Source organism: Prionailurus bengalensis, chromosome D4 (assembly GCF_016509475.1).
Source record: "Prionailurus bengalensis isolate Pbe53 chromosome D4, Fcat_Pben_1.1_paternal_pri, whole genome shotgun sequence".
Lineage (NCBI taxonomy): Eukaryota > Metazoa > Chordata > Mammalia > Carnivora > Felidae > Prionailurus > Prionailurus bengalensis.
The window spans coordinates 12,685,587-12,700,347 of NC_057359.1; the positions used below are offsets into that span (position 1 = coordinate 12,685,587).

At 34.7% G+C, this 14,761-nt stretch overlaps 1 protein-coding gene across 3 annotated transcripts in view; it reads left to right on the forward strand.

Moving 5' to 3' along the window:
- Window positions 1-14,761, forward strand: part of SMC5 (structural maintenance of chromosomes 5) — a 96,787-nt gene that overhangs the window by 19,772 nt on the left and 62,254 nt on the right. For 2 of the 3 annotated variants that reach the window (XM_043566300.1, XM_043566301.1), the window contains exons 4-8: window positions 4,630-4,792; window positions 5,785-5,919; window positions 7,789-7,929; window positions 9,317-9,478; window positions 10,494-10,565. In XM_043566300.1, the coding sequence (XP_043422235.1) occupies window positions 4,630-4,792; window positions 5,785-5,919; window positions 7,789-7,929; window positions 9,317-9,478; window positions 10,494-10,565 (673 nt within the window). Of the gene's footprint in view, window positions 1-3,987; window positions 4,043-4,629; window positions 4,793-5,784; window positions 5,920-7,788; window positions 7,930-9,316; window positions 9,479-10,493; window positions 10,566-14,761 lie in introns of all 3 variants that reach the window. The other variant, XM_043566302.1, reaches the window with a different exon arrangement.

A 14,761-nucleotide genomic window follows, 5' to 3' on the forward strand; every position in this document is an offset into this window, starting at 1 on the left:
ACACACTGATGCAGTCATTTTCAAGTAATTCTGGAATACCTATACATTGAGGGGGAGGGGCGTACAGCATTCTGGAATTTATGGTTAGGGGCATGAGGAGAGGGACGGATACATAAATAGGTAAAATATTATTTTAGGTGATGATAGGTGCTAACGTAGAAAATCGAGCAGGAAAGGAGGACAGGGAGGGAGTGCCAGAGTAGAGTTTATGGTATTAAATAGGGTGATCAGGAAAGTTCTCACTCAGAAGATGGTACTTGAGCAAAGACTTAAAGGAGATAAGGTGATGAGCATGGAAATGCTTGGGGAAATAGCATTTTGGTGTCTGCAAATGCTAAGACTCAAGTGATATCTTGTGTGACCGCATTGCATTGAACAAGAGAATAGTAAGAGGTAAGGTCTGAAAAGATCAAGGAGCCGGCTCCTAGGGACTTGTAGGCTGCTGTGAGGACTTTGCATTTATTTATTTTCAGTAAGCTGTGAACCCACCAGGATTTGAGCAGAGACGTGGCATGATCTAAATGTCTTCTGTAGTAGTATTAACCTCCTTTGTTTTTTTACCCCTTAATTTGAAGGATTTGATTTGTCAGTTTTGTTAGTCTTTTCAGTGAATTGACTTCTGCATTGTTGTTTCTCTGTTATATCATTGTTTTCTACTTCATTAATTTCTACACATATCTTTACTAATTTTTCTTTAAACTTTTGGGTTTTTTTTTTTTTTTTTGCTTTTTCTAATTTCTTGAAATTGATATTTATTGTACAAATGTGTAGTCTTTTATTTTCCTTAATATAAACAGGTTAAAAATTTCCCTGTCAATACTGCTTAGCTCTTTCTCCTAAGTTTTGGTATACAAAGCATTTTCCTATTTTTCAGTTCTGAATATTTCCTTCATTTTCTTTATGAGTTCATAATTAGAAGTTCTTTAAAATTCTCATGTAGTGGTTTTCTTGTTATATTTTAGTATTGATTTCCACTTTGATGATAGTACTGTAGTAGAAAAAATATATATTATAAATATGTTAAATTATATATGTGCTATTGTATAATATATAACATTACTATATTATATAGAGTTATACATATATGGTCATGTTACCAACCCTTTGAAATTTGTCAAGGTATACTTATCATAGTGAGCTTTCATAAATGTTACCCGCTGGATTGAAAGAATGAGTATTCTGCTCTTGTTATGTGCAGTATTGTCTATTTGTCCATTAGTTCAACTGATTAATTATATTTTTAAATCTTGTATATTTATGATTTGAGTCATCAGATCGATTCTTTACTGAGAAAGGTGTTTTACATTATACTTCTATGTAGATTTGTCAGTTAGCCTCATCCTGTCAGTTTTTGCTTTATGTATTTTCAGGACGTATTAGTTGCAGCTAAGATTCACATTGCTTGATCTTCCGAGTGAATTGAACTTTCTGTTGTTACATACTGACTTCTTTGTCTTTTGATGCATCACCCTTAGAATGTGTTTAACTTGCCACTAATGTAGTTGGCAGCTTTCTTTTTTAAGTATTTTTCAGGTTTTATTCATTTATTTCAAGTTTTTTTAGACCTTTAATATCTCATTTGCACAAGGATAGCTGGTGTTGTTTATATTGCTTTTTACATAATGCATATGATCCATTACATGTATTGAATGACTTACATTTTTGGATTTACTTTTACTGCCTTATTCCATGCTTTTTATTTGTTCTACTTTTCAGTATATCTTTTCTCTCATGCCTTTGTTTGGATTTTTGTTTGCCTTAATATTTTCTTTACTGTTTTGAAAATTAGTCCTTCTTGTTTTAGTGGTTAGAATTCTTAACATATATATTTGAATTTGAGTCTAGACTTAGATGTCTTTATTTTCCTATTGAATAAAGACCTTAGATTACTTTTATTTGAATAATTTCCCTGAAGTATTTTAATTTTATCTTATCAAGTCTTTAAGACATAATAACTATAAATAACTCTCATTGTTTGTTTAGAATTATCCTATGTATTTTTGGTTTGCCTTGCTTTTTATTCTTTCTTGCATTTTTGTGATTTCCTCTGGGATTACTTTCTTTCTGCCAGAGGACATTTTTTAAAGTTTTCTTTAATGAGGATCTTCTAGTGGAACACTAAGTTTTTGTCTGAAAATGATGATCTTTTGCTATCAATCTTGAAAGGTGTATATGCTGGATATAAAAGTCTACATCGATCGGTCTTTTTTCTTTTTCTTTTCTTTCTTTCTTCTTTTTAAGGTTTATTTATTTTTGGGAAAGTGCATTCAGGGGAGGGGCAGAGAGAAGGGGACAGAGGATCTGAAGCGGACTCTGCACTGACAGCAGCGAGCCCAACGTGGGGCTTGAACTAACAAACTTCAAGATCACGACCTGAGCCAAAGTTGGGCTCTCAACAGACTGAGCCCTCCAGGTGCCCCAATAGGTCTTTTCTCAACATATGTGAAGTATTATTCCATTGTCTTCAGATGTGAGTCTGATCTTAGTTTCTTTCATAGTAATTCTCCTTTTCTGAAGTGATTTTTTAAAATCCTATCTCAGTTTTTGGTGTTTTATAGTTTTACACCATATATTTAGATGTGGATTTATTGTTTGTTTATTTTGCTTGGGATTTAGTGAGCTTCTTAAATTTATGGTTTGGAAAATTCTTATGTATTATCTCTTCATATATTGCCTCTGATCCATTCTTTGTCTCTCTTCCTTCTGGAACTGTATTTTTTTTTTTTTAACGCTTATTTTTGAGAAAGAGATAGAGGGAGGATGAGTGGGGGAGGGGCAGAGAGAAGTGGAAACACAGAATCCGAAGTAGGCTCTAGGCTCTGAGCTGTCAGCACAGAGCCCAGTGTGGGGCTCGAACTCAGAAACTGTGAGATCATGACCTGAACCAAAGTCAGACACTTAACAGACTGAGCCACCCAGGCTCCCCTGGCACTCTTATTAGATATTGGGCTCTAAGTCATCTGTGTCTCTTTACATCCTTCATATTTTTCATTTTTTTATGTCTTTGTGCTCCATTCTAGTCCATTTCCCTGTGGTTCTTTTTCAGATCCTAGATATAAGTCAATATTTTCCATCTTCTATTTCTTGAAATACAGTGAATATACTTATTCTGTACTTGCCCATTGTTTCCAGTATGATTCTTTGTTATTTCTGCTAGTTCGTACTCTTGATGCTTTGTTTTTGTGTGTGTTTCCAGTAAGCCGCTCCTTTCTCTTTGAACTTCGTGTTAATTCTTTGAGGGTAAAGGTAGATTCCTGCTGAGGGCATTTTCACTGACTTCTGCAGCAGATCATTGGATACTTTCAAACCAGGATCAAAATACACACAATTCTCAGTTGGTGCATTTTTAATCTTAGGTATGTCATGTAACTAAATTCAAGATACTAATCTGTTTGAGACTGACTTGTGGTTAATAAGCGTGTCAGGAGAGACTTTTCCTGTCCAAGCCATAGTTTGCGACAGGCACTTCGCTGGGTCTGGTGATGGTGGTGGTGTACTTCTAGTTTACCCTTCCATGAGGGTGTAGTCTTCTGGGGCTGGTTTTTATTAGACCCTCTACTTTGGGTAGCTGTAGGCCTCCTCTGCAGCCCCTCTGCTGGGTGATTATGAAAATGTGTAAGGCTGTTTGGTGGAATACATGCTCCCAGGGTAAAAGCCATTTTCATTTTTCCACTTCTGGATCTCCACCTGCACTGGGATTTTGGCCAGAATTACTTACGTTCAAGCTAACTCATAAATGCATTTGTGAACATATTTTAATATTTCATTATTTGTAGTTTACAGCAAGAAGCTCAGGAACGGTACTTCATTAGTCATTCTGCTGGAAATGAAAATTTAAAACGACTTTTTTTTAAGTTGTGAAATCTTAATGTTTGGAGTGTTCTGATTACAATATAGTCTATATACACAACATTTACAAATTATCATTGTCATTTAGCCATTGAATACCAATAATTTATCTTTCTACCACATGCTGCTGATTCCCAGTGAAGAAGATGGATGGGAGGTGTGGAGCAGTAGTACTTCTAAAAGCAAGAAATAAGTAAATACCCTTCTTTCAGATTCTGTATTGCTTAATGTTCCTTTATAAGGCTGTATGTTGTGGTCTCCTCTGAATTCAGAGTAGAGTACGTGATGAGGAAGGCATGGGCTACCTGTATGACTGGGCTAGTTCTGATGTCTGGAAGTGCTTATGCAAGAATTGGTTTCTATTCATGTATTTTCCAAGTAGTGGAAGTTTCAGCGTTTAGTTTTTATATGCTTTAATATGCCAACCTATTTTGAATTGCAGTCAACGCATGTGATTGGAGAATAACATAATTTAAAGGATAAATAACTTCAGATATAAATTCTCTGTCAGTGTTTGGAAATTAGTATTGGCATTTGCTGTAACAGTTTAAATAATTGTGATGTTGAATCTGTGGTAACTTACGTGTGGTCAATTAAGTATCATTACCAATAAAATATCAAGATTTCCTTCTTCGGAGGGGCCAAAATATCAGAAGGAATAAAAATTGTAGTAACAATCCTGTCTGGCAACCTTTGTTGCAAGAGAATTTTGGAAATTTTATTTCTAAAGTGATACATATAATTTTGAATGTAAGGATTTTTAAATTATTTTTTAAATAGGTTCAGAAATTCTGGAAATCTTACCATCACCCGTGAAATTGACGTGGCAAAAAATCAGTCGTCTTGGTTCATCAACAAAAAATCTACAACCCAGAAAGTGGTGGAAGAGCAAGTTGCAGCCTTAAATATCCAAGTGGGCAATCTTTGCCAATTTCTACCTCAGGTATGAGAGAAATCAATGTACTGATGGGAAAATTGCATGTTTCTTCCTCTTCATGCCATATGAGAATAGAAATACTTTTCATGAGATGTTCTCATGGGTGCTATTTAAACTAACAGCCTGGTAATGTTAATACTCACTGTTCTTTGTAAAAGATAGCATCTCATCTCCTATTATGATCTTATTGTAGTGATTTGAAGTGATAAGAAGTTGAAAGTCTCAATTGCAGAATATTGTAAAGGGTATCAAGTTGTATTGTTTTGAAGTAGAGTAACTTGGATGGCCATGTGCTTACACTTTGTAGTCTCTTAAAATTTTGTTAATAAATAACTTCTTAATCGTGTTTTTGTATAAATACATCAAGTATACTTGATACACTAAAACTCTTAAATCGGTACATGTGCCTTCTAAAACTTTGTCATATTTTAAATTTTAGTAAAAATATCCTGAAAATGCACATTAGATGTTAAATGTTGAAGTGAATGTTATTACATCTTTGAGTGCTGTCTAGTTTCTGAATCATAGTTCATATTTTCCATTCAGAAACAATGATTTGATTACATATGTCCAAATTAAATACAGATTTAAAATTTGAAAGCATTGTTAGCTGGTGTCTGATATGAAGTAGATGTTTGAAATGTCTTTTTTCTTAACTTCTAACATTCCAACTGATGAGTGGTAGATAATGATCATTTCAATCCAGGGGACTGTTTTTTCTTTTATTCCCAAGCTATTTATTATGTGTATATAAACACTTTGCCTTAGAAATATTGGCATAGAAATTTTTAAAAGGTTCTCAGAAAGATGAGAGTTCATACCCTAAGTTTATATTTATCATTTTAAAGAATAGTATATGAGGGACATTTATATTGGCACATCTTATAATTTTTTTCTTTTCAAAGTTTCATCTTGACAGGCGCGATCATTGAATGATATATGTTTTGAAGATATTTATAAGTGATAATAGTTGTTGATATTTAAATTTTGTGCTCTAGGATAAAGTTGGAGAATTTGCTAAACTGAGTAAAATTGAACTCCTTGAAGCTACTGAGAAGTCCATTGGACCTCCAGAAATGCACAGATACCACTGTGAACTCAAAAACTTCAGGGAGAAAGAAAAACAACTAGAGGTATTTATAAATAGACAACTCATTTCTATTGTTCCTCACTTATTTTTGTCTTTCATAATGTGGAGAGTGAATAGGAGCTCTGATTCATTGAGTGACTTCATTTATTTGTGATTTTTTTCTCACGTAGGATTTTATTGCTAACATGAAACTAGGTGACAAAAAGTGAGAAATGGATTTGATCATGGAAAGTTTGAAAAATCTGACTACCATTTCATCAAACACATGTTACAAATTAAATTTCTAAAGAACCAATCATATTATTTTAAAGTATGTTTTTACCTCTCAGGAAGTTTCAATATTATTCTTTTACTCATTTAGCATTTCTTAAACACCTGCCATGAGTCAGGACCCAAAAGGCTTTGGGGGAGTACAGCAGATACCCTGTAGCTTTTGACACAGTGTCTCTTTTGAACCATTTCTATATTTTTTCAGTTGCAGGAGGTAGGTTAGACTTTATGAGTCCTTTTATAGAATATCCTTTTAAAAGGTGTTTTGTGTAATGAATCATTCTCCATGTCCCAGCCACTAAAATAAATCCAGTATATTTTTGTAATCAGACACCTTATAAACAAATGCTTTCTCTTACACCGTAACTGCCCATACTTAATAATATGCATATTGTTGTAATTTAATATTTATTATACTAAATATAATACTTAGTATACTTAGTATATTATACTATTATATTGGTATATTATATTATAATATTATATATATATTATATATTATGATATAATATATATATAATATTAGTATATTATACTAAGTATGAATAATCATACTTAATCAGACTGACCTAAGGAGTAGTAATTATTTTATATTGCTCTAGATACTTATTAAGTCTTTTTACCTTTGCCCCCATGGACCAGTTTCATACATTAGTTTCCCCACCGCCCCCCTTCATGCTTTTAGTTACTGCCATTTCATTTACCTGCGGTCACTCGCGGTCTAGAAGCAGATGATCCTCCTGACATATTGTCACAAGTACAGCAATAATCTGACATTACATCACAGTGCCTCTGTCGGTCACCTCACTTCACGTGCCATTTTATCACTCATGTCAGTCATCACAAGCAGAAGGGTGACAACAGTACAGTATTTTGAGAGAGACCACATCCACATGACTTTTATTACAGCATATTGTTACAGTTATTCTGTCATGTTATTGTCAGTCTCTGTGTCTCATTTATAAATTAAGCTTTATCATAGGTATGCATGTATAGGGAAAACCAGGTATGTAGGGTTTGGTACTATTGTGGTTTCGGGCATCATCTAGTGGTTTGGGGCTGTATTCCCCACAGATAGGGGAGGGACTACTGTACTCCATCTGAAACACTCACCGAGACCGCTGCCATCCTCTGAAAGAACGCAAGCATGTATTGTACTAGGTTCTGAGTACATCTTTGCGCTTGTGAACTCGCAGTCTGAAAGCCAGATCTCACCTTCCTTCGTCTCATTTCTTAGTCCTTAACTCATGAGTTACAAATCTTAATAACTCATAACATACAAATCTTAATAACTCATAACATACAAATCTTAATAATACTACTTTTCACGTTCCAGCTTTTGTTGAACTTGCACTTATAGTAAGTACATCACTTGTGCCCTTGAGGCGAGTGGGGCAGATACCTATCTTCTCTTTAGGCAGGAAGACTCTAGGCTCAGGTGTGGCAGGACCTCCTCACAGTTGCCCGACTAATAAATTGTAGAGCCTAGACCAGAACTCAGGCATGCATGTTAGTTTTACACAGTTCTTAAGTACTCCTGTGAAATTCTTTATTGTGAAATTTTGCTAGCATTGTCTTTCATTATTAAAAGATTTGACCTGTTGTCTTCTCAGTTAAGCGACTTGTTACATATTTGTTTTAGACCTCGTGCAAAGAGAAAACTGAATATCTAGAGAAAATGATTCAGAGGAATGAAAGATATAAACAAGATGTGGAGAGATTCTATGAACGTAAGCGACATTTAGATTTGATCGAGATGCTTGAAGCGAAAAGACCATGGGTGGTAAGTCTTAATTATCAGAGGCAAAAATAGTGACTCTTTTTACTGGCAGAAAAGCTATGAAGAAGGCACTAATTGCTCTGTATTCAGATTAGGTGTTTTTGTTCATTTTTGCCTTAAAAATAATCATGAAGTTTGTCTCTGTGGTATGATGTAGCTGTATACTTGTATAGCTCTTTATTTGATTGTGCTCTTTATTTTTCTGGATATGAGTCCTCAACAGGTAGTTTTGTTTTATAAAATGTAATGATCTAAAAATGTTTACACATATAAAAATAAACTCTTGGAGTGTCCTTAGGTTGCTGAGAATTCACTTGGCGTGTACTACTGATACTGATTTTTGGTCTGGAAGGAGCTGCACGCTATGTGCTGTAATTCTCTACTCCTGCTTCATAAGCTTATTGATGCTGCTGTTTTCTTCCTAATCACCCTATGATGAATAGTGTCCCAGACCATAGTTTGGACTCAAGAGTCAGTTCCCTCAGTGCATTTCTTTTTGATGGGCGGAACAGATTGAGGAAGTTTCATAATGTTTGTTCCAGGCTTAGGATGGAAATAGTTGTTAATAGAATGGAAAAATGAGTGGCTGTATTTGTGGCCTTTCTCCCCCCACCTCATCACCCTCTCCTGTCCCACAATCCCATTATTCTTAAACTTTTTCCTTTCTTTAGCTTGTTTTGATTACATTTTCCTATGTCCATTATTAGTCTTAAACCTACTTTATGTTTCTCCTTTAAAGTCTTTTGGTTAATCCTTTTCTTTCTAAGATTGATTTCAATGTTTTTTCGTTTTTTAAAAATTTACTTACATGTTTATAATCTTTTCTTCCTCCCGTTCATTCTTACTGTATGCTCTCTTATTACTCCACTTACTTTTGTTATTTTTTAGCAAATATTTATTAATTCCTGTGACATGACAATCCTCATTTTTACCTGCATGCTGCTTTTTGTTCTCCTTTTGACCCATTTTCCTCGTTTTTTTTCATTTTTACTTTTTACATTTTACTGTTTTTATTTTTACTTTTACCATAATTGAATTTCTTTTGTTTATTTGTAAGTTCTGATATCCTTCCTCTATTGAGAGACTAGAGGAAACCCTTATTTTAGTAGCAATTAGTGTGTAAGTTTCAGAACCCGGAAGGGATGGAAGTCGGAGTCTGACCTCGTAATAGAGGCAAGTACTAAGAGAGTGTCAAGCTTCTTTATACGTCATTGTTGGAATTCACTATATCTGACGTTGTTTCTTATGGCAAACTTTATACTCGTGGACCTGCCGAAAGGATATCAAAAGGGTTTTTTATAGATTTGGTTTTTCCTGCACCTTGATTTTAGTATATGACTTAGTTTAAGCTAGTAGTGCATTAACTTCTGTTTTTTGAATTAATTGCAAGGAATATGAAAATGTCCGTCAGGAGTATGAAGAAGTAAAGCTAGCTCGAGACCGAGTGAAGGAAGAGGTCAGAAAACTTAAAGAAGGGCAGATCCCTATGACGCGTCGAATTGAAGAAATTGAGAGGCAGCGTCAGAGTTTGGAGGCTCGAATCAAAGAGAAGGTACTTCTCTGGCTCATTTTTGAATTTTCTGTGTTTTATTTTAGCAAATACAAGAGCTCTTTTGCCATCTTTTAAGATATTTTGTAGATGGACTTGTAGCTTTCATCGTTTACATTCTCTGACTGAATTCGGCCACCACAGGGTTCTTAGGGTCTGATCATCACATTTGGACAGTTGCTACTTTATAGAAATTCCAAGATACAAAAGGGAAAACTGAAATGTGATTGTTTTAATTATAAGAGGATTCAGAGTAGTGTTCCTAGAAACATTGAACTCCTTTTGTGAGTGTATTGTAGAAAACCTTGTGTGTCTTAGAATACATAGTATTCTATGTATTCTATGCCATATTCTGTGGCATATGGAATATACTATTTTTTTAAAAATGTATTTAAAACATTTAAACCTAAGGGGTGCTTGAGTGGCTCAGTTGGTTAAGCAACTGACTCTTGGTTTGCCTGAGGTCATGATCTTGGGGTTTCTAAGCCGGTGCAGAACCTGCTTGGGATTCTCTCCCTTTCTTTCTGCCCCTCCCACTCACACACACGCATTCTCTCTCTTTCGTGTGCTCTCTCTCTCTCTCTCTCTCTCTCTCTCTCTCTCTCTCTCAAAACAAATAAACTAAACATTTTAAACCTAAATTAAAAATTTTTATGGTCATGGCTGTTAACTTTAGGGAGATTTTGGAATCAGATGTTAAGAATGGTTTAAACTATGGGTTCCTGCTATCCTAATAGGATTATTTTTAGGATCAGATGAAATAACATGAGATAATAAATGTGAAGAAATAAAGAAAACATATGTATGCATATTGCTACAGCTGTTGTTAATATCAATAGGAATAACCTTTTATAGATTTGCAGGTAACTTAGTATTTTTGGTGATGATTATGAATTTGGTTTGAAAGAAATCATGAAAAAGCGTGGTGGGTTAATTTAATATTTTGATGGCTGGGGCCACATAATTTGCTTGCTTGAGATTTTAACTAAATTCCCCTCCTTCTGGTTCAATCTTACAGGCAACAGATATTAAAGAGACATCTCAAAAATGCAAACAAAAGCAAGATATTATAGAAAGGAAAGATAAACAGGTAAGATTTTGTATTGACATTTTTATTATGCTAATTTACCCTGACTTTTTTGTGTTCGGGTCTGGATTATGGGACGACTTTTTGTTTGGGAGTTGTTTAAAGTTTTCTTCATTCTCTGCCTCTTAATCTGTGAGGGATACTAAGATCTGGAAGTAGAGAAGTTGCACAGAGGGTGATTAGGAAAAATTCTCAAAACTACTTATCAATAAGCATTATGATCTTTGTAACTGGGTGGCTATAGTTTTTTAATGGTAAAATTGGCTTTAGTTATCTCAGTAGCAGAAATTAAATTTTAAGAGATTCTGTTTATGTTAAGATAGGACATTACAAAGCTAATGCAGATTCTTTGTGCACAGGTGTGGGGCTTGATGGCAAAATTATTTTAGGATGACTATGCAAGAAGACGGGCTTTTTAGCTAAGAGATCCCCGGCTATATGTGGGGTTTTGTTCTTTAGAACCATTCAGAAACTAAAATTTGAATTACCTCTCTTAGGGAAAGGTGTATAACCTGAAGCATTCCTGGCAATTGAAGCATTATGTTAATCTTCCAGTTTTCAGCCTCACCCTTTTTTCTGTGCCTTCATCTTCAAAGCCCAGGCAGGCACCTCTCTAATTTCTCCAGAGAATAAACCTCACATTTCCTTGGCAGAAGCTAGGCTGTCCGTGTCAGGTGCTCAGGTTGTCTGTACGGATGGGGTGCAGGAGGTAGGGCAGGGCAGTCCTTTTGTACTTGCCATCTCCTAGTTGTTGAGAGTCTCTGGGATTTGTATTTTGGTTTTTGTTTTGGAAGAGTCTTTTCCGTGTCCTTTCATGCCTTTTACCCTGTAGCTCTTAGACTAACTAGGCTGCTAAATTAGTTGTCCCTGTGCTGTCTCTCCTTTTATGAATGTTATTGAAATCTCCCAATTGCTGGTGTCTCCTCCCTTGTTCCCTCTATCCTTGTGGGAGTGAACCCTTTTTTTAGAGTTTAGAAGGGAAAAGGCATAAAGATTTCATCTTTAAAACCCTGAACAGGAATACAGGTTGATAAGTTGTGTAATTAAACCATCCTTATGTTTCTGTCACACATCTTACTTGGTATTTTAATATATTGCTGGATTCAACTAGAAAATCTTGTATTTAGGATTTTTCGCACCATGTGAGATTGGCCTAAAATTTTCTTTTGTTTCATCCTTAACTGGTTTTTCAGTGTTATGCTGACTTCTTAAATAGTTTAATGCTCCTTGAACCAATATTGTCTTTTTTTTTCCCTAATGTATTTGTTAGGGCTTGTCATTTTTATAAGTTATTTCATTTTTAACTTTTAATAAATAACATTTTAGGGTATAAATACTTTTCTCATTATCACTTGGTTGTATCTCCTATGTGTTGATAAGTGCATTTCTTTTTTTTCCCTTTAAGATTTTATATTTTCAGTTTAATATTTTTATTCATTTAAGATTATATAGGAGTTCATACTGTTTTAATGTCTATGAATATGTAATTTCAAAACCTTAATGTAGAGTTCTGATTCTGTTCCTTGATGGTTAATAAATGTCAACTTTATTGTAGATATTTTGAGATCTCTTTGGACTTTTATATTTGGTTTTATACATGTTCTTTATATATATTCAAAAAGAATGTGTATTCAGTCTTTAGGTGTGGAGTTTTATATGTGTGTGTGTATATATATTTGTATGTACGTATGAATATACTTACATATGTGTTAGAACAGGTTTACCATGCTTATATTATGCAGATGTTCTACATACTTTCTTACCTACCTGATTTATCCATTTTTAAAGTGAAATACTTTCTGTGAGTGTAGATATGTCTATTTTGCCTCAAAATTATATTAGTTTTTGCTTCCTAGATTTTAAAACTATGGTGTTTTGTTACTTCTGCATCATGTTTTGATTTATTTGATCTGGTATGAGTAGTATATACTGGGTTTTGTTTTGTAGTTTTTGTTAATTTCGTGTGTTGACACTTTTTCATACAGTAAGGGAGTTGAACCAGTTCCATTTACTGTTGTTTTCTACTTACTATGCTTTTTGTTTGATTTCTCCTGCTTCCCTTCCTACTTTCTGTTGCTTTTGATAAAGGTTTTCTTACTCCATTTTTCCCCTAAAATTATATATTCTAAGCCTATTCTACTGATTACTCTTAAAGTTTAAATAACATGTTTTTCATAGTTATCAGCATTTGTATTCTTCCATTTAATTAAGATACTTTCTCTTCCTCCGCTCCATGTCTGTACTCAGAAATTTTACTTGTCAGTTATTTAAAATGTTATTTTTTACCATCTGTGGTTATTTAGACTTAATAATGTTTTATTGGCTTTTTCGATCTTAGTACTTCTTATATCATCCTTCTGCCTCTTAGGAGGTGTTTTTTTTGTTGTTTTTTTTCTTGCTGGATATTTTCTGTGGGTGTTTTAGAGATACGCTTTGGGTGATGAACTTTCTGAGGCCTTATATGTTGGAAAATACATCTTTTGCGCTCATTCTAGAATATTAATATTGATGAATCAAATTCTAAATTCTAAATTGTTTTTTCTTAACACTTTGACAATCTTTCCTGTGTGTCCCACGAGGTCCAGTATTGTTCCTGAGAAACAGCAGATATGAGAGGCCCTTGAAGAAAAAAGAAGGGAAATTAAATTTGATTGTAAATGCTGTGAGAAACTCAGAGGGTGTTGGAGGTTTTTAAGCCAGAGAGAAACAGTATTTCATATATTTTTTTAATAACACCCAGGATTGCCTTATGGAGAATGGACCATGTGGGACAAAAAAGAGAGGGTTCAGTTATGAGGCTGCCGAGGTAGGCTAGGCACATGAGAACGGTGGCTTCCCCTCACGTGGTAGCAGTTGACAAGCTAATTTAGAAAACTGAACCACAAAATTTGCTGAGGGAGTAGACAGAAGGATTGAATTGTGGAGGAATCAAGGATCGTATCTAACATTTTCACTTCACAATTGGATGGATAGTTGTTCCTTGTACTGAAATGAGGATTGCGAAGAGGGGGGAAATGCAGAGTTCTGTTTGACTATAGAAAGTTTCATCCTTTTACTTTAAACCTGTTTGTGTCTTCAAATCTAAAATGTGTTTCCTAGGGCACCTGGGTGGCTTAGTCGGTTAAGCATCCAACTTCTGCTCAGGTCATGATATTACTGTTCGTGGGTTTGAGCCTCACGTTGGGCTCTGTGCTAACAGCTGGGAGCCTGGAGTCTGCTTTGGATTCTGTGTCTCCCTTTCTCTCTGCCCCTCCCCTGCTCACACTCTGTCTCTCTCTCTCTGTCTCTCTTTCTCTCTCCCTCAAAAATAAATGTTGAAAAAAAAATTAAAATGTTTTTCTGGTGGATCACGGCTTTTCCTTTGTCTAATTGAAATAAATATTAACGTACAGTGTTACGCTGGTTTCAGGTGTACCACATACTGATTCAACAGTTCTGTATATTACTCCTTGCTTATCATAAGTGTAGTCATCACCTATCATCATATGATGTTATTCCAATATTATTGACTGTTTCCTTATGTTCTTTTCATCTCTGTGGTTTATTTTATAACTGGAGGTTTTTATCTCCTTAATCCCCTTTACTTCACCCATCACCCCACTCACTCCCTTCTGGCAACCACCAGTTTGTTTTTTGTACTTAAGAGTCTTTGTTCATTTGTGCGTTTTTTAGATTCCATATATAAGTGAAATCATATGGCATTTGTCTTTGACTTATTTCACTTAGCATAATTCCTCTAAGTCCATTTATGTTGTTGCAAATGGAAAGATCTCATTCTTTTTTATGGCTAAGTAATATTCTGGTTGTGTGTGTGTGTGTGTGTGTGTGTGTGTGTGTGTGTGTGTTCTTTATCCATTCATTTACGGATGGACACTTAGGTTGCTTCCATATTTTGCCTGTTGTAAATAATGCTACGGTAAACGTAGGGGTGCATATATATTTTCAAACTGGTGTTTTCGTTTTCTTTGGGTAGTGGAATTACTGGATCTTACAGCATTTCTGTTTTTTATTTTTAAGTTTTCAGGGAACCTGTATACTGTTGTCCACAGTGACAAATGGTCTGCACCATTTTATATTCCTTCCAGCAGAACACAATGGTTACATCCTTGCCAACGCTTGTTAATTGCCTTTTTGATACTAACCTTTCTGACTGGTGCTAAGTGTTCACTCATTGTGGTTTTGATTTGCATTTCCCCAAT